At 40.0% G+C, this 22,460-nt stretch overlaps 2 protein-coding genes across 2 annotated transcripts; both read left to right on the top strand.

Annotated features, from left to right (window-relative positions):
- The first annotated feature begins 372 nt into the window (after positions 1 to 372).
- Positions 373 to 933, top strand: LOC130072931 (uncharacterized). Its single transcript, XM_056238258.1, has one exon. It carries the CDS (start codon positions 373 to 375, stop codon positions 931 to 933), a length of 561 nt encoding a protein of 186 aa, XP_056094233.1.
- An 8,651-nt stretch (positions 934 to 9,584) lies between these two features.
- On the top strand, positions 9,585 to 21,345 carry ptar1 (protein prenyltransferase alpha subunit repeat containing 1). The gene is made up of 7 exons (XM_056237476.1): positions 9,585 to 9,695; positions 10,524 to 10,693; positions 10,986 to 11,052; positions 11,604 to 11,708; positions 13,821 to 14,049; positions 16,714 to 17,003; positions 19,778 to 21,345. Exons 1-7 carry the CDS (start codon positions 9,610 to 9,612, stop codon positions 20,121 to 20,123), a joined length of 1,293 nt encoding a protein of 430 aa, XP_056093451.1. The 5' UTR covers positions 9,585 to 9,609; the 3' UTR covers positions 20,124 to 21,345.
- The last annotated feature ends 1,115 nt before the right edge of the window (positions 21,346 to 22,460 follow it).

Genomic DNA, 22,460 nt, shown 5'->3' with positions numbered 1-22,460 from the left:
AATGGCTCCTGCTGAGTATATAAGGGAGTGTGAAACAGGATGAGACACACAACGGTGAATTCCGTGCATGTCATGATGCCCAGCCAGCCGTTGAAGAGACGTTGTGTTCTACGTGATGTTCTTGTCTTTTGGTTTGATCTATTTGTTAGTCTCTGTTAAGTATATTTTGATTTTAGTATAGTTTAAGTGTTATTGTTACCTGTGGAGAGTGGAGAATGAGAGATGTGAGTTTGTGCAATCATTCCTTTGTCTCACAATACATTTTTAGTATTGCATTTTTCCTCGCGTCTCCTTTTATGTTGCTGACCCCTGTATCAACGAGCGTTTTTAAAACAGGGGTTCGTAACAACCGGCCACTACGAATATCTGGTTATGCCGTTCGGCCTGTCCAATAGTCCTTCAATTTTCCAGTCGTTTATCAATGATGTATTCAGAGACATGCTCCATAGGACAGTTATAGTCTATATTGATGACATTTTAATTTACTCGGACACCCTGAACGATCATGTGCAACACGTCCGAGTGGTTCTTCAGAGGCTCCTCGAACACCAACTATATGCCAAAATAGACAAGTGTGAGTTCCACCAGACATCCACCGCCTTCCTGGGGTATGTAATCAGCCCAGAGGGCATCGCCATGGATGAGGGTAAGGCCCGTGCAGTCCTTGAATGGCCACAGCCTGCCACCCTAAAGGAACTTCAACGCTTCCTTGGCTTCTCCAACTTTTACCGTCGGTTTATAAGGAACTTCAGCTCAGTGGCTAACCCTCTTACGTCCCTGATCAAGAAGGGAATCAACCGTCTCCCTTGGAACGGGTCTGCAACCCAAGCTTTTCATCACCTCAAACAACGCTTCGCCACAGCACCCATCCTGTCCTATTCAGATCCTCAGAGGCCCTTTGTAGTTGAAGTGGACGCTCCAATACGGGAATAGGCGCCGTCCTTTCACAACGTCAAGGATCACCGCCAAAGTTGCGCCCCTGCGCATATTACTCCCGTAAGCTTAACTCTGCGGAGAAGAACTAAGAACTACGGGACAGGGAGCTCCTCGCCATGAAGGCAGCCTTTGAGGAGTGGCGGCATTGGCTAGAGGGAGCTCGACACTCCTTCACCGTCTTTACTGACCACAAGAATCTTGAGTACTTACGCACTTTCAAACGATTGAACCCCAGACAAGCTCAATGGTCATTATTCTTCAACCGGTTCCATTTTTCCGTAACCTACCGTCCGGGCTCCCAGAATGTCAAAGCTGACGCCCTATCCAGACAGTACGACTACGACTCTGCACCAGAGGAACCCGGAACCGTTCTGAACCCTGGCCTCAACTGGAACAACTGAACTCCCAGTCTAAAGTTCCATCAGCCTGCCCACCAGGTAAACTCTTTGTCCCTGAAATCCTCCAAAAGCAGGTCCTGGAGCTGGTCCATTCTCTCCCCAGCTCAGGTCACCCGGGAATCACGGCCACCGTCCAACTCCTGCGAAACCGCTTCTGGTGGTTGAGCCTCACACAAGATACCATTACATACATCCGACGCTGTCGAGTATGCTGTACTCAGAAATCACCACGTCAATTACTTGCCGGTCTACTCCAACCTCTACTCATTCCCCAACGCCCTTGGTCCCACATAGCGATCGACTTCATCACCGACCTCCTCGTCTCCAATGGCTACACCACCATTCTCACTGTCACAGATCGATTCTCCAATGCTTGCCGCCTGGTACCCCTGGTCAAGCTACCTACTGCCCTGGAGACCGCCGAGCTCCTGTGCACCTGGGATTTCCGACTCTACGGCCTTCCGGAGGATATCGTCTCGGATAGGGGACCGCAGTTTACCTCTCGAGTCTGGGCGGCCTTCTTCAAAGCGCTGCAGGTAAACGTCAGCCTCATATCGGGCCACCACCCTGAGTCCAATGGCCAGGCTGAGCGCATGAATCAGGAGGTCATTCGATTCCTGCGCTCCTACTGCCACCAACACCAGGAGGACTGGAGTCGCTTCCTGATTTGGGCCGAATATGCCCAGAACTCCATACGGAAGCACGCTACTGGCCTTACCCCTTTCCAGTGTGTTCTGGGATTCCAACCGCCCCTCTTTCCTTGGTCTGGGGAACCCACCAACGTCCCAGCCCTTAATGACTGGATGCAACGAAGCGAGGAGACTTGGGACCAGGCCCATGTTCACCTGCGGCAGGCCGTTTGCCGACAGAGAGAGCAAGCAGATCGTCGCCTTCATCCTGGCCCAGCGTACCAACCCGGCCAGTGGGTCTGGTTATCCACCCGGGACCTCCATCTGCATCTCCCCTGCAGAAAGCTTAGCCCGCGCTACTTGGGTCCCTTCCAGATCACACGGCAGATCACCCCTGTATCATTCCGTCTTGACCTGCCCAGACACTATCGTTTTGCTTCTACGTTCCATGTGTCACCCGCTACCGGCCCTGATGAAGAGAGAGAGGAGAGGTCCCAGGAGTCCAGTCCGCAATCCATCCTGGTAGAGGGCGAGGAGGCTTTTCGAGTCAATGAACTTCTTGATTCCAGACGTCAGGGCCGCACCCTCCAGTACCTGGTCGACTGGGAGGAGTATGGTCCAGAGGAGCGTTCCTAGGTCGAGGCCAAGGACATTCTAGATCCCAATCTTATGGCGGACTTTCATCGAGCCTTCCCACACAAGCCTGCTCCTCGAAATCGTGGTCGCCCTCGACGTCGTCAGCTCCATCGCATCAGGAGTCGTTTACAGGAGGGGGGCTCTGTCACAACCACAGGGTCGGTAACTTCTCTCTCAGGCATCCAGAGGGAACCATCTCCCGAATACTGATTCCTCCACGCACTACATTTCCCACAAACTCCGTTTCAGTCCTAATCACCCTCTCAGCTGTTCCTCATTCACTGGGCTATTTAGCCATGACTCGCTCCTCAAACACTGCGAAGTTTTGCATTACTCCTGTGATCATTACCGAGCGTTTACCTTTGATTGTTACCTTCCCGGCTTTCCCCTATCCTGACCTCCATTCACGATTGTCTGCAGCCTGCTTACTAACCTCTGCCTGGACTCTGACTCTCGCCTGTTCGCCGCCACCTGCACCCACTCTCTGCCTGGACTCTGCCTCTCGCCTGTTCGCCGCTTGCACGACTCTCTGCCTGGATACTGGATTTCGATTGTCTGGAGCCCGCCTCGATCATTGCCTGGTGTCTTTCCTTGGATTCCTCTTCTCTTCATTCAGCCGTTACCGGCATTATTTCTCTCTGACCGTTTCTCCCCTCTTTTCTAAATAAACACGCTGCATATGGATTCCACAGACTCAAGTGATTCATTACAAATCTAATTGCATTAAAAAGCAGTAAAAGTTAAGGTCACATTAGCTTGTTTCATTTTCTTTTGACAAGTGTAGCAATGTCATTTTTAAAACCAATTCACTGTAAAAAAAATATTTTGTTTAAGTCATTTCAACTTAAATTACATTAAACTGACTAAAAAATTGGTTGAACCTTGTGTAAAGTATATTTAAAAAAGTTTTTAAAAAAAAGCTTAACTTATTTCAATGAGTTAAAGCAATGTAAAAACATATGTTGTCATAACTTATTGATCATATCATTTTTTACAGTTTCTTAATAGGTCAACCCATTACGAAATCAGTAAGGAAAAGCTTTCTCCCGCATGCGAAATATTAAAATGATTGGATTTTTCAATAATTCACCAAACAATAGTAAAATTTTACCGCACTTTTACAATCAAAGCATAGAACATCAGGTAAGTCTTAAAGTGTTGACATCATAACGTGTATACAGGTCCTTCTTAAAAAATTAGCATATTGTGATAAAGTTCATTATTTTCCATGATGTAATGATAAAAATTAAACTTTCATATATTTTAGATTCATTGCCCACCAACTGAAATATTTCAGGTCTTTTATTGTTTTAATACTGATGATTTTGGCATACAGCTCATGAAAACCCCAAATTCCTGTCTCAAAAAAATAGCATATTTCATCTGACCAATAAAAGAAGTGTTTTTAATACAAAAAAAAAGTCAACCTTCAAATAATTATGTTCAGTTATGCACTCAATAGTCAATACTTGGTCGGGAATCCTTTTGCAGAAATGACTGCTTCAATGCGGCGTGGCATGGAGGCAATCAGCCTGTGGCACTGCTGAGGTGTTATGGAGGCCCAGGATGCTTCGATAGCGGCCTTAAGCTCATCCAGAGTGTTGGGTCTTGCGTCTCTCAACTTTCTCTTCACAATATCCCACAGATTCTCTATGGGGTTCAGGTCAGGAGAGCTGGCAGGCCAATTGAGCACAGTAATACCATGGTCAGTAAACCATTTACCAGTGGTTTTGGCACTGTGAGCAGGTGCCAGGTCGTGCTGAAAAATGAAATCTTCATCTCCATAAAGCTTTTCAGCAGATGGAAGCATGAAGTGCTCCAAAATCTCCTGATAGCTAGCTGCATTGACCCTGCCCTTGATATAACACAGTGCACCAACACCAGCAGCTGACATGGCACCCCAGACCATCACTGACTGTGGGTACTTGACACTGGACTTCAGGCATTTTGGCATTTCCTTCTCCCCAGTCTTCCTCCAGACTCTGGCACCTTGATTTCCGAATGACATGAAAAACTGAGCAACAGTCCAGTGCTGCTTCTCTGTAGCCCAGGTCAGGCGCTTCTGCCGCTGTTTCTGGTTCAAAAGTGGCTTGACCTGGGGAATGCGGCACCTGTAACCCATTTCCTGCACACGCCTGTGCACGGTGGCTCTGGATGTTTCTACTCCAGACTCAGTCCACTGCTTCCGCAGGTCCCCCAAGGTCTGGAGTCGGTCCTTCTCCACAATCTTCCTCAGGGTCCGGTCACCTCTTCTCGTTGTGCAGCGTTTTTTGCCACACTTTTTCCTTCCCACAGACTTCCCACTGAGGTGCCTTGATACAGCACTCTGGGAACAGCCTATTTGTTCAGAAATTTCTTTCTGTCTTACCCTCTTGCTTGAGGGTGTCAATGATGGCCTTCTGAAAAGCAGTCAGGTCGGCAGTCTTACCCATGATTGCGGTTTTGAGTAATGAAACAGGCTGGGAGTTTTTAACCCCATAACTGTCACCCCCCCTTTTTTCGCATAGACATAAAAATAATTATCCAAACTTAAATGGTTGTAATTCAAGAATGCTTTGGAATATTGACCTATGGTTGGTCTTGTTTTTTTCCAGACATTTTCCAGATTATTGTAGAAGTGTAGAAATTATTAAAAATGAAACAGAAAAAAAGTTATATAAGTTTAAGTTTATGAAATTATTTAATGTAAAAATATAATTATTAATATTTTATATAAAATATATATATTACAAAACATATTTTACTCTAAAACTGCAAGGAAATTAAAGCCAAAAATCTGAACAAGTTGTGTTCCAAATTTTAGGTTGATATCTCAAAAAATGAGTTTACAGTAAGATTTTATTCGGGCGCAGTACCCAACTTTTTCACTAGGTGAACACCAGACTCCATTACTGCCCATATAAGGGCGCCTCCATTTTCATATATGTTTTGAGTGATCTGAACCATGTAATTCCATAATTTTCATACAATTTATGAAGTAGACATCCTATTCAGAAGTAGTATGGGTGGTTTGGCAGTATTTGATTTGAATTAAACCTCTAATAAATGCATAAAAAAGACCACATATGTGCATTATAGCTCGCAGCCACATCACAAATCGAGAATACATAATATTTTTCTTTATATTTAAAACATTTTCAGACCTTTTTTTCTCATAAAATGGAATTGGTGTTATCTTTTGAACTCTTGGCATGAAAACAAACTGAGGTTTCTACCAAATTTTCATAATTTTTCATGTTTATTGCTATTTCAAAATAAAGGCCTAAATACTCCTAATGAATATGAAATATTCTTGTTGCAAATTGATAAATTACTGCTCCTCTGTAATTTATTTTAGAAAACAGCCACCAAATTTGAAAACTAGAGATTTTAAGCTTTCAAATGATATATAGTTTGTCAATATTACTTTAGGTTTTTACTAAGATATTATTGTTTTAAATATATAGTGGCAAACGTCCCACCTGTGGGACGGTGACACTTAAGGGGTTAAAAGCCTCAGGAATCTTTTGCAGGTGTTTAGAGTTAATTAGTTGATTCAGATGATTAGGTTAATAGCTCGTTTAGAGACCCTTTTCATGAAATGCTAATTTTTTGAGACAGGAATTTTGGGTTTTCATGAGCTGTATGCCAAAATCATCAGTATTAAAATAATAAAAGACCTGAAATATTTCAGTTGGTGTGCAATGAATCTAAAATATATGAAAGTTAAATTTTTATCATTACATCATGGAAAATAATGAACTTTATCACAATATGCTAATTTTTTGAGAAGGACCTGTACATACAATCGTCACTTAAAAATAATAACTTAATAATAATTTAAGTGTATATTAAAACAGTGAAACAAACTCCTCCAGTGATTAATAAAGGCGATATGACTTGTAAATGGAGACATTGATTTATACAGGAAAATGTGTAAAGCTATGCACCTTGAAACAGTTAGCACATCCCTCCAAAAGGCAGACATGCTAACTTTATGTGGGTCACTCAGGATACTGTGGTTGTCTCCACACTGTAATATTGTGTCTTTTTCTGGTAGTGGAAAATGATGTCATGCTTCTCATTGAGTTGTATCACAACAAATCTGCCATAGCAACAAAAGGTCTGTGCCATTTTTTAGTTATCGAAGCCTTAAGCCACAGGAAATGTTCAGTAAAAACCTTGCATATGTCTGGAAAGAGAACAAGATCCTCCTCAAATGAAAATAGTGTAATGTAAAGACCATGCAGCATTGGTTTTTGAGATTATGCAGAAGCATTCATTTATTAAATGGGTTTAATTAAACATAGTGCAGAAAAGATTCCATTTAAAAACTCTCAAAGAGGAAAGAGGTTTTTAGGTCACTACTGAACTTCAATCCCCCTAAATATCACCAAGTGTTTCTACCCCATTGCAGCTGATTTGTCAGGTCAGTGCCATCTGAAATCAGGCTTCCTGTCAATCGTGGCCGTGGGCCTGATATCGATTTACTGTAATATATAGCAGAACACATGACCCAATCTTCAGTCATTATATGATCACTAACCAGTAACCCCCAAAACATTTGCATTTCGTTTTTAAACACATTATGCTGACAGCTTCGCAAATTCACTGTTGCATGTTTTTCTGTGAATAGCCTACAAATGAACACAGGAAATTCCCTCTCCAGTTCTCTATTTCCCGTTCAAAATGAGAAGAAGCTTTGGGAGAAACTGTTTTGAAGTGTACACTGTCCCTTGGGGCTCAAAGGTAAGCTCCGCATTTATAGGGCACCTATCCTATTAAGGGAATGAAAGAGCGAGTTAAGTAGTAGATGTGAGGAAAGGAAACACAGCCTTGAGATATAAAGACATAGCATCAGTTTAATGGTCCTGTAATCAGTGACACTCAGTTGGAGCATCTGTAAAGATAACAAACCAGGGAAAAGATATGGTCACAGAGAGCAAATGATAAGATAGAAGCTCATATCACTAATCATTTTGGAAAATATTTACAATTAATTTTGGGATTTTCCGTATAGGTGAGATAAATAATGTACTTATTACTAATTGGTACAATTATTTGGGGGGCAATCCAATTCTTATCCATTCCCTAAAATGAGTCAAAATGCAACACTCATTCATCACGTACAGATAATCCAAATCAGCAAAATTTATTAAGGTTAGATAAAAGCTAATCTTTACAGATGAAGGTGACATTCTGTTGTGATGATTCATAACTGCTGTGTTGAGATGCTGGATCTTAAATTCAGAATGAATTATTAGTCTTATTAATACTAATCATACTCAATTCTTAAAGTGCAAGATTACATTTCATAATTTATCATGCAGCAACTCCAGAAAATAATCAAAAGCAAGGCCAAAAGAACTGTGTCAGCGAAGCTGCATCTCCTGGATCACAGTGAACTCTTGTTACCTATTGTGTAACGAGTGGAACATGTTTATATATATAAAAAACTTCTGTGAGTATTTAAATAGTTGTGACTGCTATGATGATAAACACTTCATCCTGTTTCTCCAACATCAGGAAAACTTCACTTTCCCAGTTTCTTTTAGTGAGAATGATATGCCAACACCAAATACAAACTTCAATAAATAAACTACAAACTAGTTAGCTTACTGTAGCTTTACAATTTGTTTGTCTGTTAAGAAACTGCTAAATATATCTACGTATGGGGTAACACCAGTCAGTTTAAGTTTTTTATCATCTCATATTAAGTAGGGCCTACTGGAACTCATTTGCAGAACACAAACTGTCATGATGAAATTCGCAGTCAAGAGTAATTCAGTTCTGTTCCAGATTACCATCTCAACACAGCAGACCCAGACCAAAAACCACATGTCTCCCTCTACTGGTATTCACTGTAACATCAGTCTGGTCCCTACAATAACAACACGCATATGCACACCTCACCTCAGTGACATGAGTGTTGATATATAAAGATACTAATAATAAAAGTTGCAGGATAGGTAAAATGCACGGTGATAGTGATGGGTAAATTAGAGTGTAATGTATTAGGCCTACTGATTCTAAATCCAACAACATCAGTGTTACAATGTTGAAGTTTGTTGGGGATGAGGTGTGAAGCAGTCTTAAAAGTGTGTATGTAAACTAGGACATATACATAAACTTTTAAGCATATAGTGTAATGATTAGTTCATGAAGAAAATATATAACATGTGTTTTCTATATAGGCCTATTAAAAGAGGCTACGTTTGTTTACCAAATCAGTGTATCATTTGGCTTGTTCTGTGTAGCAGTAAAACAGAGTAAGCTGTGATGACCTGATGTGCTATCATGACTTTGACCCGAAAATTCATATTTAATGTACTATTTGATTTTGATGGAAAAGAGAAATATCCTGCCACCAACTTAAATGGCGGCTTTGAATGGTTATTTCCGTGAGTCACAGCCTGTCTTGTCAATTTGCCAATGCTTCCATGACACCATGGAGTTTTCTATTGTCATGGATGCGATTCCCACAGGGGTATTGGCATTATGCAGAGCTAATACCCAAGCACCACCTTCTGCTTTTGATTTATTTTATACTGCTAATTGGGAAACTTTGTTTTGCCAACAGAGTTGAAACCTTTAATAAAACTATTCGTTCTTTATTATCAAATAAATATTGTCACCTTGCCAAATTGTATTGTTTACTGGAATAGACTGGTGGTACAATTTACATTTTTACTTAATTTCATATAGCCTACTTAAATGTAAGTACAGTAAAACCCAACTTTTGGTTTTGTTCTTGAAAAAGAAATTAAAATATATACAGTATCTAGACTATTTTTCATTCACATAGTAACAAAGAAATTAAAACTGTTTCTATATGTGAGTCCTTTAATTATACATTCACATAATGTTTATGTATTATGCAATGGAAAAATAAATGAAAAATAGCTTCCTTTTCACCTTTACAGAAATTACAAGAGTAATCAATATCATTTCAGCACATGTTTTACTGGATGACTGGGAAATGTCCCGGATGAGGTTGAGTCACCCGCGTTGACGTCACTCGGGCTCTGAAAATGGCTGAGTCGGAAGAGGAGGTGGATGTCTTGGTCCAGAGAGTTGTGAAAGATATCAATAACGCCTTTAAAAGAAACCCGAACATGTACGTATGTGATCTCTCATCGTTGTTTACGTTTACGGTCGTCTAGTTTAATCCTTCCATGGGGTCAGACCCTCGCGCTCAGCCGCAGGGAGAACATAGTGCAGCAGCCCGTGTAACTTGCGCAGGCAGTGGCTGGCTAACTGGCTACTACTAACCAGCTCTAACCCGCTGGCGCCCGGCGCAGGCCAGCAGCAGGTAGAGCTCACCGACCCTCGCTTTTAGACCAGCTCGTGTGATATGTTGTTTGGGTTATCTGTTTAACTGCTCCGTGCAAACGCTGAAAGTTTTACTGAGTGAAACGCGAAGTAAAAGTGTGCATGCTTGTCATGTTATAGCTGTGGGTGCTTATCAGTTAACTTACTCGCTTGTCAGTTCCAGAGGGCGTGACGAGCTTCAAAACATTTCATGTTACATTTATTATCATCTTTCTCAATAAGTGTCCGTGTCTGTCTTTTTATCTAGTATTTGGAGTGACAGATTCAATGGTTTCATTGTGGCTCTCCAAACACATCACTTTTGTCCACATAAGGAACATATCTTGATTGCCTGTCTTTTTAAATGTTGCCTTAAGTGCAATTGTTATTTTCCTGTGTGTTTGGTCTGTGTGTTCCATATTTGAAGGTCAGTGCCCTGTCCCAGTGGTTTCATCTCACTCTTCTCTTATGACACTCTTGTATCTCTGCCAGAGAGATACATCTGGAATGACTTTGTGTCAGCTGAGATGTTTTATGCATTGCCATTTGCCTTCAGCTCCTTAGTATTCAGCAGAGTTTCTTAAAATAGCCTTGTGACTTGTTCTGCTTTTTATCTTTTAAAATGTGTTCACAGTGATGAAATCGGCCTCATTCCGTGCCCTGAAGCCCGATACAACAGAAGCCCCATCGTCCTGGTGGAGAATAAGCTGGGAGTGGAGAGCTGGTGTGTCAAGTTTCTGCTGCCCTATGTGCATAATAAACTCCTGCTCTACAGGCAGAGAAAGCAGTGGCTCGACCGGGAAGGTAGGACGAAGGTTTATTGGTTTAGATTTTTCAGCCGGCTCACATTGCCGTGACCTTATGCTGCCTTCTCGTGCTATCGGAAATTTCCCATTTTCCCACTTCTAAAGTTGTGGGAAACAACAGCTCATCACATTAAAATTTTGTTCATGTCCAATTTTTTTACTAGCAAACTAGTATTTAGGCTACTATAATTCCGATAGCTTGTGAAGGCAGCATAAGTCTTTATTAAAAGATGGCTGTTCCTACAACAGTTCAGACTGAAAAAAATGATTTCTCTCTCCTTCTCTTCAAGCACTGGTAGATATAACCTGCACATTGCTTCTATTAAACCCAGATTTTACCACTGCGTGGAATGTCAGGTACATTTTCATTGTATTTCATGATTGTTACCTGAAAACCTTTTCTTAATGATCATAATGTACATCTATGGTATTTATTCATTTATTTATTTTAGAAATTCTCTCTCTCTTTCTTCCCTTTGATGTCAGGATTCAGTGTCATTTTATTGCGCTGAATGTGTCATTGTTGCTATCTTTAGAAAGTTGTGTCTAATTTGGGACATTAAAAGACATCAAAAAGCTGCTGCTACATTGAACTCTAAATGTGACTTTTTCATAATTTCAGAGATGGGGAGCAATTATTTCCACAAATTCACTGCTTTTGCTAACATTTAGTTTTGTACAGGAAACACTCTATGGATATTTAATCCATGCCTGCTTTAAGAAAGCAGCTTTAATATTCTTTACTTGGATTTTTACATACAAATCTTGATCTGAATGTCTTTAAGCTAATGTTGCATGGAAGAAACATATCGTCCAGGAGGTGGTGCTGTACTGTTTATTTTGGTTGTTTTGATTTTGCATATCTTTGTGAATTCATCTGGGCATTGATGAACTTGTCTGTTTTGTAGGAAAGAGCTCCTGCAGTGTGGCGTGTTAAACCCAGAAAAGGACCTTTACCTGGGCAAACTAGCACTATCTAAGCATCCTAAAAGCCCAGAGACATGGATACACAGGTTAGAGGATTTAAAAAAATGTAGGCATGAATTTAATTTATCTTAAAGTGGACCTATTACGCAAAATTCACTTTCACATGGTGTTTGAACATAAATGTGTGTCGACAGTGTGTGTGAACAACCGCCCTATAATGGTAAAAATCCACCCACTCCTCTTTTTTTGAATCCCCATAAATATAAGCAGTGTCTCAGATCAAGCCAATTGCAGATTCTAGCTTTTGTGATGTCACATATTAGCATAGACCTCGGCCTGAGTGAGCTGTACTCAGTCCGCCATGTTTATCTCCTCGCCAGAGCATTTAACAGCAGCATTCATGTAAGAAAAGTGTTCTTATTAAAGCTACTAAAGTTAATTCAATCAAGAGCAGTGAGTGATTTTCTGTTTTTCATTTGTTGTTTGATTCATTTTAACATCATATATAGCAGTAGGTACTGTATTTTACGCTGCTTTCACTTTAATACTCAGATCTAATATACATATGCGATTTATTTACTTGCTGTTTACATTCACACACATAACCGACTGTTTATGTGAACTTTGTTTGACATAACCTTGTGTATATTTGACAGTTTAAGCGCAATAAGACGTGAAAGAGATCTTAGTTTAATACTCAAGGGACTCTCTGTCTGACATCCAGCTTTCTGTGTGGGTGCTTCGGATATGTGCGCTTAGAAAACCATATATCAGAAGTTTGGACTGAAATGGCTTTAAAATGCTTACAGATAATAAACTTTCCTGATGAAGAACTGCAATGTCACGTGAGTGTGACCGCGATGGAGATGATAATCAAAACCGAATAGATGTTTTCGTTTTTTTTGCAGAGTATCTGAGGCACGAGCTGTACAGGCACGAAAACCAAAGCATGTTTTTCCTACCACTAAAAAATGGTCATTTACAACATGGTATAATAAATGATCTGTGGGATATTTTGAGCTGAAACTTCACGGACACATTCTGGGGACACCTGAGACTTCTATTAGTACATCTTGTAAAAAAACATCATCTTTAAATAATATAATTGGATATAGTGTAACATTTACATTCGGCCCACAGCCCTAAATCAAGTTTGATTTTAGTTTTTTAATAATAATGTTTGGGCATTTATGTCTTAAATAAACAAATCAATGTACTTTTTTTGTAACTATGAATAAATATAACATAAAAATGAAATTCAGTTAAGGCACCTGCTTTAGTGCACTGAGGGTTTATTGTGTGACTCCCAAGATGTTCTGCTTTGTATACAGTTAAATGAGGTCTTTTAAAATATTAAATGACACATTATAGAAGTGCTGCGTTCTGCACCCTTCGAGTGTCCTATTTTTCCAGAGTACTTTTAGTTCACCATTAGATGAGTCTGAATTTTCAAATCGTGATGTATAAAAAAATATATATAATAAATTAGGCATTAAGAAATTAATAATGGAATAGTTTGATGCGCTGTACCGGAAAATGTGCCCTGCTTTCATGTAGCTGAATTTGTATGGAATCTCTTCCCATGCTCTCAAACGGGCTGAAACGAAAGCAGTGTCCAGGCGACCATGAAATGAAACTGGCTGCAGTTGCAGACCTCTTGCTACATGTCAACAATGGCACTGTCTGAAGCAGAATTTCGTCACTACTGCAAGGGCAAGGGCAAACCACTTTACTTGGGTCCCTGGAACACTATTAAACATCCGTAGCTGCAACTGACAAGACTAAGAACTTATTTGTACCTGCAGGACAATATTGTGTCGTCAGATATTTAGGGTGCTGAGATCATATGGGCTAATACATTTTTTTTTTTTGCTAATACATATTGTGATATTGGATAATATATAGTGGGTAGGAAGCGAGGTGGGATAGAGAGGGGACGAGATCGGGAAAGGTCCACGAGCTGGGATTTGAACTCTGGTCACCCGTAGCGCAACAGCGATATGTGTCGGCACGCTGCCCACGAGGCTATCGGCGCCGACAATCTGGGCCAATTTAAAACTGTTATGAAAGAATTCATTTTTTATAATTTGCACATTTTTGCTCTCTCATAAATAAAACCATAAGTGTGTTAAATTTCTTGTGCATCCAGACATATGTTTGTGATCAGTTTGCTGAATTAGTTTGTGTTGTGGACACAGGCGCTGGGTATTGCAGCGGCTACAGATCGAGTGTTCTGGACAAGAACTGAAAGATCAGGCTGAACCCAGAGGAGACGCTGTGAGCAGGAGACGGTGTGAGCGACTGCAGAGAGCCTTGCAGGAGGAGATGAAGGTCTGTGCAGATGCAGCCGGCCGTTACCCCAGCAACTACAATGCCTGGTCCCATCGCATCTGGGTATTGAAAAACATGGCAAAGGGCAATCTGAAGGTAGGCCGTCTCAGTCCACTGCGTCCACGTCCATGTAATTCATCATATTGACTGAAAACGCGTGTCTGGTAGATGTTGCTTTGTTTGCGTACGTCTCAAAGATTAGGTTTGTTTTGGATTACTTTAAGGAATGATGGATCACACTGGCACATCATCAGTTGTGTTACAAGGAAGGCAACATGACATGGTTATTTATGAGGTTGATAAATCTACCTGAGCCTTTGATGATCTTGATACATTTCTTCTCCACTTGAGTTAACTTGGGAAGAGACCTGATTACAGAATCCGTTTTCTGTCTTTTTAGCTTTGTTTATTTTTTCCAGAAAGAGCTGAGTGATGTTAGTCAGGCCAGCTTATTGGCTCTTAGGGGGTCACTAAGTGCCAGACCTTTGATGTGTGCTTATTCTTAATTGGATACGAAATTAGGCAAATGTTATGGGGCTCAATCCCAGCAAAAGGCCCTGGTATAAAAAGGATGAGCCTGTAGATTTAATGATCCAGGACTAAACATACTTGAACCAGTCTGAGCCGTTCATAGGCTATTTCAGGATAATTGGGTTATGCGGCTGTCATCTTACATTTCTGCATGTCTTGTTTGGTACTATTTTCCTTAGTCTGAATTTCCATCCTAGATCTCTGTAGTATGTTCTTTACTGAGTTTACAATCTAACTTAAATCATGGTGAAATAACGTCTGTGATATTAAAATACTTTCTCTGTTATCAGCTTATATTGGATATTTAATTTATGCATGCTTGCTCGGGTCCTTTATTTTTATTTTTAGATCACCCTTTCTGTCATCTAACACTCACTTAAAGCTCATCTTTATTAGCATAAAAGGTTTAACATCACTTAAATGTAACCTTTAGCCAATCTCAATCTTGTGCATAAATTCCCTTGTAGCATTTAAAATGATTGAATCAGTTTTAGTGTTTAATTTTTATTTATTTATTTAGACAAAATTGTATATTTATATCAGCCATTTATCAGTTATTTGTTGTAACTTAAAATAATTGGTTTGTTGCTGGACAGAAATGTAATATCGGTACATCCTCAATTTTTGCAGTGCTACAGAAATTACACACTTTTGCCTTTTAGAATTTTTACACATTTTAAAGCTGCAGTCCGTAGCTTTTTTTTGGGGTTAAAAATGATCCAAAATAAATACATATTTGAGAAAATACATAACCAGCCAGTGTTCAAAACTATTGGCTTGCCTTAGCTCGATTCAAAGCGGTAAGCTTGTAATAATGTTTTTAACTCCAGTGGTACTGGTGGATTTCCGCGGGAGATTCGAGCATGTCTTTGTGTCATTACGTCACATCTGTACACATAAAGAAGGAGTCTCGGCTAGTATAAGCTATATTGCGTGTGAGGATGTTGGAGGTGGAGATTTATAGCCTTTTCTCACAGCACTTGATATAATTAAACTTATCAATTTGATGGCGGATCCAGAAAGGTTCAAACGACAATCACCAGTGACAACAGATTCGCCCGCTGTAAAATGCAAAAGACTTCGTTCGGACTTCGGAGTGGCTACAGAAAAAAAGAGACTGCAACCGGACCCATGCGAAAACAAGGATACATATCGGAATCGAAAGGACATTACATGTAGTCACACAATGCTGACGGTGTTAACATTAACAATTTGAGAACAAAGTATAATTTGCACGGTTTTGCGTGATATGATAAGTGATTGTTAGATATAATCAGCGCGATTTACTGCAATGTCAGAACACCAGTGGATGTTTCTTACTTGTTAAGATGACATTTTCCAGTGAAAATTATTATGTTGGTCTTACTTCCAAAAAGAATAATCTGTGATTCTGAATGCCAGTATCCACACCGGCGCGGCGACTGACAGCTTCACATTCTCCTCAAACATTGTGTTCATTCGCGCTGTGCCGTGTCGAGGCACAACTCACGTAAAGTTGATAATTCCGCGAATAACGGCAATTGCAGATTTCGAACAGAGATGGCGACAAAGAAGAAAAACTGTGGACTGCAGCTTTAACGATGTGCAGTAATTAATATGCATACTGTATTTTTGCATAACATTTTTTAGGTTTTTGAATTAATTGATTGATATGTTGACATCCATAGATCTTACCACTTAAAGACTACGTGCCTGCCCACATATATATTCAAATGCGCATACCTATAGACTAAACACATAATATGCATGTGCACGGCGTCATCGTTTTCACAGATTAATGTTTTTGAAGTTAACACTGAGAAGATAACGTTTTTCAAAATGTTTCAAAACTTGCACCTTGGAACCTATTTCAAAGTTTGCGTTCTCGAGCCACCAAGCACTGTTGTCGTGCAAATGAGTGGCCAGAACAAAGTTTTCTGGTTTTAGTTAAAATAATGTCGTGTTAGCGGCCCCTAAATTAATAACTAATGATCGTTGCGACGGAAGCGAATCAATCAAAATAACTTTAGCTGGACCATAACTCTTTTCTAGAGCTGCTGTAAAGCTAAAACAATCTCTGTTACTTTAATTTCCTATTATCACTGTAAAGCTGCTTTGAAACAATCTTGTTTAAAGCGCTATATAAATGAAGGTGACTTGACAACTTGGCAACTGAACAATAACGTAAAATTCTGCTGTAACAAATGATTACGTTAAATAAAGATAATACTCTGTGACTTTGTACTCCAGGTTCTGCATGATGAGCTGTCCTCCACCCGACTCTGGGTGTCCGTGCACGTGTCAGATCACAGCGGCTTCCACTACCGTCAGCACCTGCTCAAAGCTCTGTCCAGAGAGCTGAGGCAGGCTGGAGAGAGGGACCTCCACCCCACCCAGCAGCCGAATGGAGAGAGCACGGCGGGAGCGTCTGATGACAACCACCGGAATGACGTCATCCCTCAGCTCTTCCATCAGGAGATGGAGCTCTGCACTGATCTCATCGAGTCATATCCAGGCCACGAGACGCTGTGGTGCCACAGGTGAGAGTGATCAGACAAGGTGTTTGAAGCCAGTAACAGATCTCCAGGTCTTGCTGCGCCGATAGTAGTCGCGGAGTCAGGCAACATCAGACTGTGCTTCCACAAGTCTCACTGTGAATACAGTGACTTTGCTTGCCAGAAGTCTGTCCTTGGCCCTCAGCTGGTCTGGCCTGATGTGTTTATGGCTTACTGTTATAAAATGATGGATGGTCTTTTGCTGCAGATTTGAAGCTCACAGAGGGAGAGGCAAGCAGTTTGCTAGATCTCTGTTTCTAGCTCTTTTAGTTTTTCCCCTTCCCAGCCTCGTCCCTCGTGTCTGATGCAAGGAGCAGCTGCTCAGTGAATGGTGTTTATATACCTTTAGCTTGTGTTTTTCCTCCTAAAGTGCATCATAGCAACAGATATATTTAATTTTCAGGTTTGCTGTTTGAAGAGGTGAGATTATTGTTTGTCCAACATTTCACACTTCTTAATGCTTAAACATTATGAAACATGAGGAATTAATATAAAACTATAAAAGATTTTTCTAGTCGACTAGTTGTCGTTCATTTAAGAGATTATTCGACTAATTGCACGTGTATATTAATAAGCCATAGAAATTATAATAAAGATCCTTTAATTGCCTATATATAATACATAGCCTAATCAGCGCTCAAGCGCACGCATAAAGCTTGCCACAGTACACCGGCACAAGTAATGATTATGAATGTGTCGTGAAAAAAACAACAGACTGTCTAAACATTTTAATAATTTATTGATAATGTTTTCTGTATTTTCGGACAATGCTGACTCATCATATCCACAGTAGTGGATGCGCCTGTATGCATGTTTCATACAAATGACATAATCTGAAAATATTTATTTTCCACTTGAATTGGTTTGCAATCGCTTGACATTTCAAGCTTTCTATAGATATATTTCTCACGTCTGTGAGGAAACTATACACTGAGTTTTGGTTTATTTGTTGACGTGCTCCAGTTCACAAAGACCAAGACGGCAGAAAGCGCATCCTGTTTGTTTTTGTTTTTTTTACAAAGGCACTATGTTTTCTTGTTATTGTGAGTTTACACAAATAAAACTTTTTTTAAATGATGTTTCACTCTAATCTGTATGACCAAAAATGACAGAGTATTTTAAGTTGTTTCTGCTGTTATCAGGAAAAAATCTTGTGATCGCGCCGGCGTAAGTGCGCTATTCTTTAGCTTCCACATTCTCTCAATAACACTTGGATATGCGCCTAATAATAGCGCACATTTATTTAGGTGTTTCAAATGATAGGCCTAAGCCAAATTTGAGGTCGATGGATGGAAAGGTGAACGTTTGGATTTCCTGACCGACATACTGTAATTACCATAAGGAACCGCCGATAACGATTTGTCCCTCACGGACTGCGTGACTTGCCACAAGTTTTTTTTCTGCGACTAACCGACTAATAACTATGGAAGCTTGTTTCCGCCACTGAATGAAAAATAAAAAAGGTAATTGCGACTTTTTATCTCACAATTCTGACTTTTTTTCTCACAATTGCGAGTTTACATCTTTACGAGATGTGAAGTCAGAATTGCGTGATACAAAGTCAGAATTGCAAAATGTAAAGTCAGAATTGCGTGATATAAAATCGCAATTGCGTGTTATAAAGTCAGAATTGCGAGATATAAAGTCAGAATTGCGAGATATAAAGTCAGAATTGCGTGTTATAAAGTCAGAATTGCGTGATATAAAGTCAAAATTGCGTGTTGTAAAATCAGAATTGTGAGATATAAACTATTCTGAGGGGGAAAAAGTTAGTCTTTTTTCCCCCTTAGAATTGGCCTGATAACTCGCAATTGCGAGTTTATATCTCACAATTCTGAGAAAAGATGTCAGAATTTCGAGATATAAACTCGCAATTATGTGTTAAATCAGAATTGCGAGATGTAAACTCGCAATTGTGAGAAAAAAAGTCAGAATTGTGAGATAAAAAGTCGCAATTCTGTCTTTTTTTCTCGCAATTGCGACTATTTCTCATAATTGCGACTTTATATCTCGCAATTGCGACTTTATTTCTCAGAATTGCGACTTTATATCTCGCAATTGCGACTTTATTTCTCACAATTCTGACTTCATATCTCGCAATTGTGAGATAAAAAGTCGCAATTATTATATATATTTTTTTTATTCAGTGGCGGAAACAAGCTTCCATAAATAACAATTTTGGTCGACTACTGATTAGTTGAAAATTAGGGAGCAGCTCTAAAAAGCACTATCATTAAAGCTGTCCATATATCCCATGCACTAAATTACAAGTCTGGATAGCATATGATGGCCTGTGACAAATTTTTTTTTGTTCTATTTTATAGATTTTTTTAAAAGTGAAAATAGTTGTAAAAAAATCACACCAAAGTTTTCTTGTTCCACAAGGAAAAGTAGTGGTTATCAGAACAGCCATTAAGTGCATTCACGCATCAATGAGATATGAGTTGCCACAATGTTCATCTCTGTTGCACAAACTGTAATGTAGTCTGGGATGTATTTTCTTTTACTTTGGATTGTTTTTTTTTGTGGTTTTTAAAGACGAGGGCATGTCATAATTTGACATCAGGAACAAAATAAATGTTTTTTCCTCCTTTTTAAAAGTTGATAAGCCTATTTATTTTGCTATTCTAACATTGAGCATTGCATTTTCTGTGTGACAAGCCTGTGACCCACCATACCTATAACGTAAAGAGCATTTTGTTGTATAGTAAACGGGTATGTGGTTTTTGAACAAACTCAAAACCAGGCTTCTCCAACAGGCGGCATGTCTTTTACCTATGGCACCAGTGGCGGAGGGAACACGTCCAGGGGGCAGGATCGCAGTCTCCACCTCTCACCCACACCGATGTCCTCCTCAGCGAGGAACCCTGTGACGACGGCAGCGCCTCCCAGGCCATGGACGTTGACTGTGTTCTGGATGGGAGCAAACATGGAAGCTACACGCAGGACACCAAGCGGCTAAAGCGGGGACCCCTGCTCCCCCACCCCGGACTTCCCTCCGAGCACTCGTTTGTCTCTAGAATCCTCACAGGCTGCAGGAGCCCCGAGCAAAGCAGCTTTGCCATTTCCTACAGAAAGTGGCTGGACTCTGTTATAGGTCAGTAGCGTGAGAAACACTCCGCCCACCACAGTGTGGGAGAGCTGCGATAGGTCAATGTATTTCTGGCTCCAGCCGCCCACACCGGTTCTCTAAAAAACGACTGGACTCCTTGGCCGGTTTGGCAGAGATGCTCTGCCGGAGCAAATTCCCACTCATGATGAAAACCCATGACCCGTCTCAACAGTGTAAGCATGGTCTGTTTCAGCTGCTTAAGTTCAGGTACTGGATATCTCAGGTCTGTTTTCAGAATCTTTTTTTTTTTCATATAGTTTTGTTGGTCTTACGTTGTTTAAAGTCTTCCACCACAAATCAATTACAGTATGCTCTCATCATCCTATCTGCAGTTTTATGATTCCTGTCGGGAGTCTTAAACGCACACTGTGGTGCAGACTTGAAAAGAACACTTAGAGCCCAAAGTGATTCTGACCCAGTTTCCCTCTTTTGTTTAATTGGGGGCAGACTGGCTCTGAATCCTGTCTACTGCTCGTCCCTGAGCTTTTGTACTGTAGCATGAACATTTCAGTCAATATCTTGACGTTTTGCTACAATAAGTAATGTGAGCACAATCATTGAATTTAAAGATTCTTGGAGCCATTTGGTATAAAATATTAGCGCTAAAGACAGACATTTTCATAAATCAATAAAAACAGATTAATGCACATGAAATTGACAGAATTTATAGCTGCTGTCCTCATTCAGGGGAGTTTGTATTATATGACATATCTATTGCAAGTTCAGTGTGATGATTCTTGGATGTTAATTAATGCTCCTGAAGCACGTCATCTTCACTCATTAGAATAGCAAAGGCCACGTTGGACTAGTCTCAGCATTTAAGCACAAGTTTTGGGTTATAGTTCATCCAGCTGGTCTCGCAGATGCATGGGTTTTCATGATGAAAGGGAATTGCAGAAGTAGGAATAGTCTTTCTCAGCTTGGCCCAAACGTGGCTGCAAAAACAACAACACGATGCCATGTTCAAGCCCATTTGGTGCAGATTGGTGCTTATTCTCTGCACTGGGGAGAAGGGCCTGGGTTTACAAATGCTGCTTTTTGTTTAACACTATTTTGAACATAAAGGATATTTATGCAAATATGAAAAGTGAAATGTTGTGAGCTTCACTTACGTAATGATTTATTATGAAAGCTAATAAGCTATTAGACACTTATGGTTGACTCACTGTTACTCCGTAATTATTAAACTTGTAATAAACTTTGAAGTTTCACGGGCTCAGTCTTGCATTGACAACTTAATTCGTTCACAGCTTATAGTAGGTTGTGAAACTCTGAATAGACTTTATAATATATCGCTTTTAAATCAGGACAATGCCTTTTCCTATCATGTACAAAACTATTCTTGTTAGGCGATTCATTTTTAGCATTCTAGCAAAGCTTTTACAAAACCATGTTTTTCAGCATATCTATAAAAGACTTGTAGAGTTCGATCTTCAGATTCACTTCATAAAAATCTATTCCTGTTCTTTTTCCTCTTCTTCTTTTTTCTGCACAGTTGCACAAGAGCTAGAATTCTGAAAGTATTTGAGTTATATCATTTCTAGACTGAATCTCCAGGACCATTTCAGAGTGGTTTTCTCTGTTCCTGCATGTCTTGGACCCTGACACTTTTTTTTGTTGAGATTTTTGAGCTGCAGCAGCAAAATTGCCGGATATCTGTCACCTCAAGAATAAAACCAGCTTTTCCTCCACACCGTTCCTCTGTATAACTACACTGACAGCTTTTGATCGTGTATAGTACAGGTGTGGCACAGGTGTTTGTTTTAGATATTACGGTTTTAGCATCACTTTCCCCCCCTTCCCTACATCTGCTGTTCAACAAACTCTGGTAACACTTTATTTTACAGTGTTGCGGTTACATGTAGTTACTGTAGTAATAACTATAAATTATGCATAATTACATGCAAAAAACCCTAATCCTAACCCTATAGTAAGTACATGTAGTTAATACATATTACTCAGTACTTAAATGTATAATGACAGTGTAACAAAGTCTCCTTAAAATAAAGTGTAAGCCAAACTCCTAATAAAGTCATATATGGAAGTACAGTCTAAAATGAAAATGATCTACATTTTGAATCAACCAATGCCGTCATATTTGCTCTGTAAGATCTTTTGGTCACTTTGCTATAGGTTTGCATACTTTATAGATACAATTATTTGGTAATGCCATTACCTGAACCATAGTCATTGAGTCATGCTGATCTGTGGTTATCTTTTTGCATGCACATTATGAGTGTACTGTTGTACTGGGATCATGTTGTATGATTACATTTTATTATTATAACTTTTACTTTGATTGCCCATAGTTGCAGAGAGGGAAAAGATTT

Source organism: Rhinichthys klamathensis, unplaced genomic scaffold, assembly GCF_029890125.1.
Source record: "Rhinichthys klamathensis goyatoka isolate OS25496 unplaced genomic scaffold, OSU_Roscu_1.1 h1tg000019l_1, whole genome shotgun sequence".
In the NCBI taxonomy this organism is placed as follows: Eukaryota; Metazoa; Chordata; class Actinopteri; order Cypriniformes; family Leuciscidae; genus Rhinichthys; species Rhinichthys klamathensis.
Note: the sequence above shows the minus strand (reverse complement) of the source record. Positions and strands in the feature narration are given on the sequence as shown.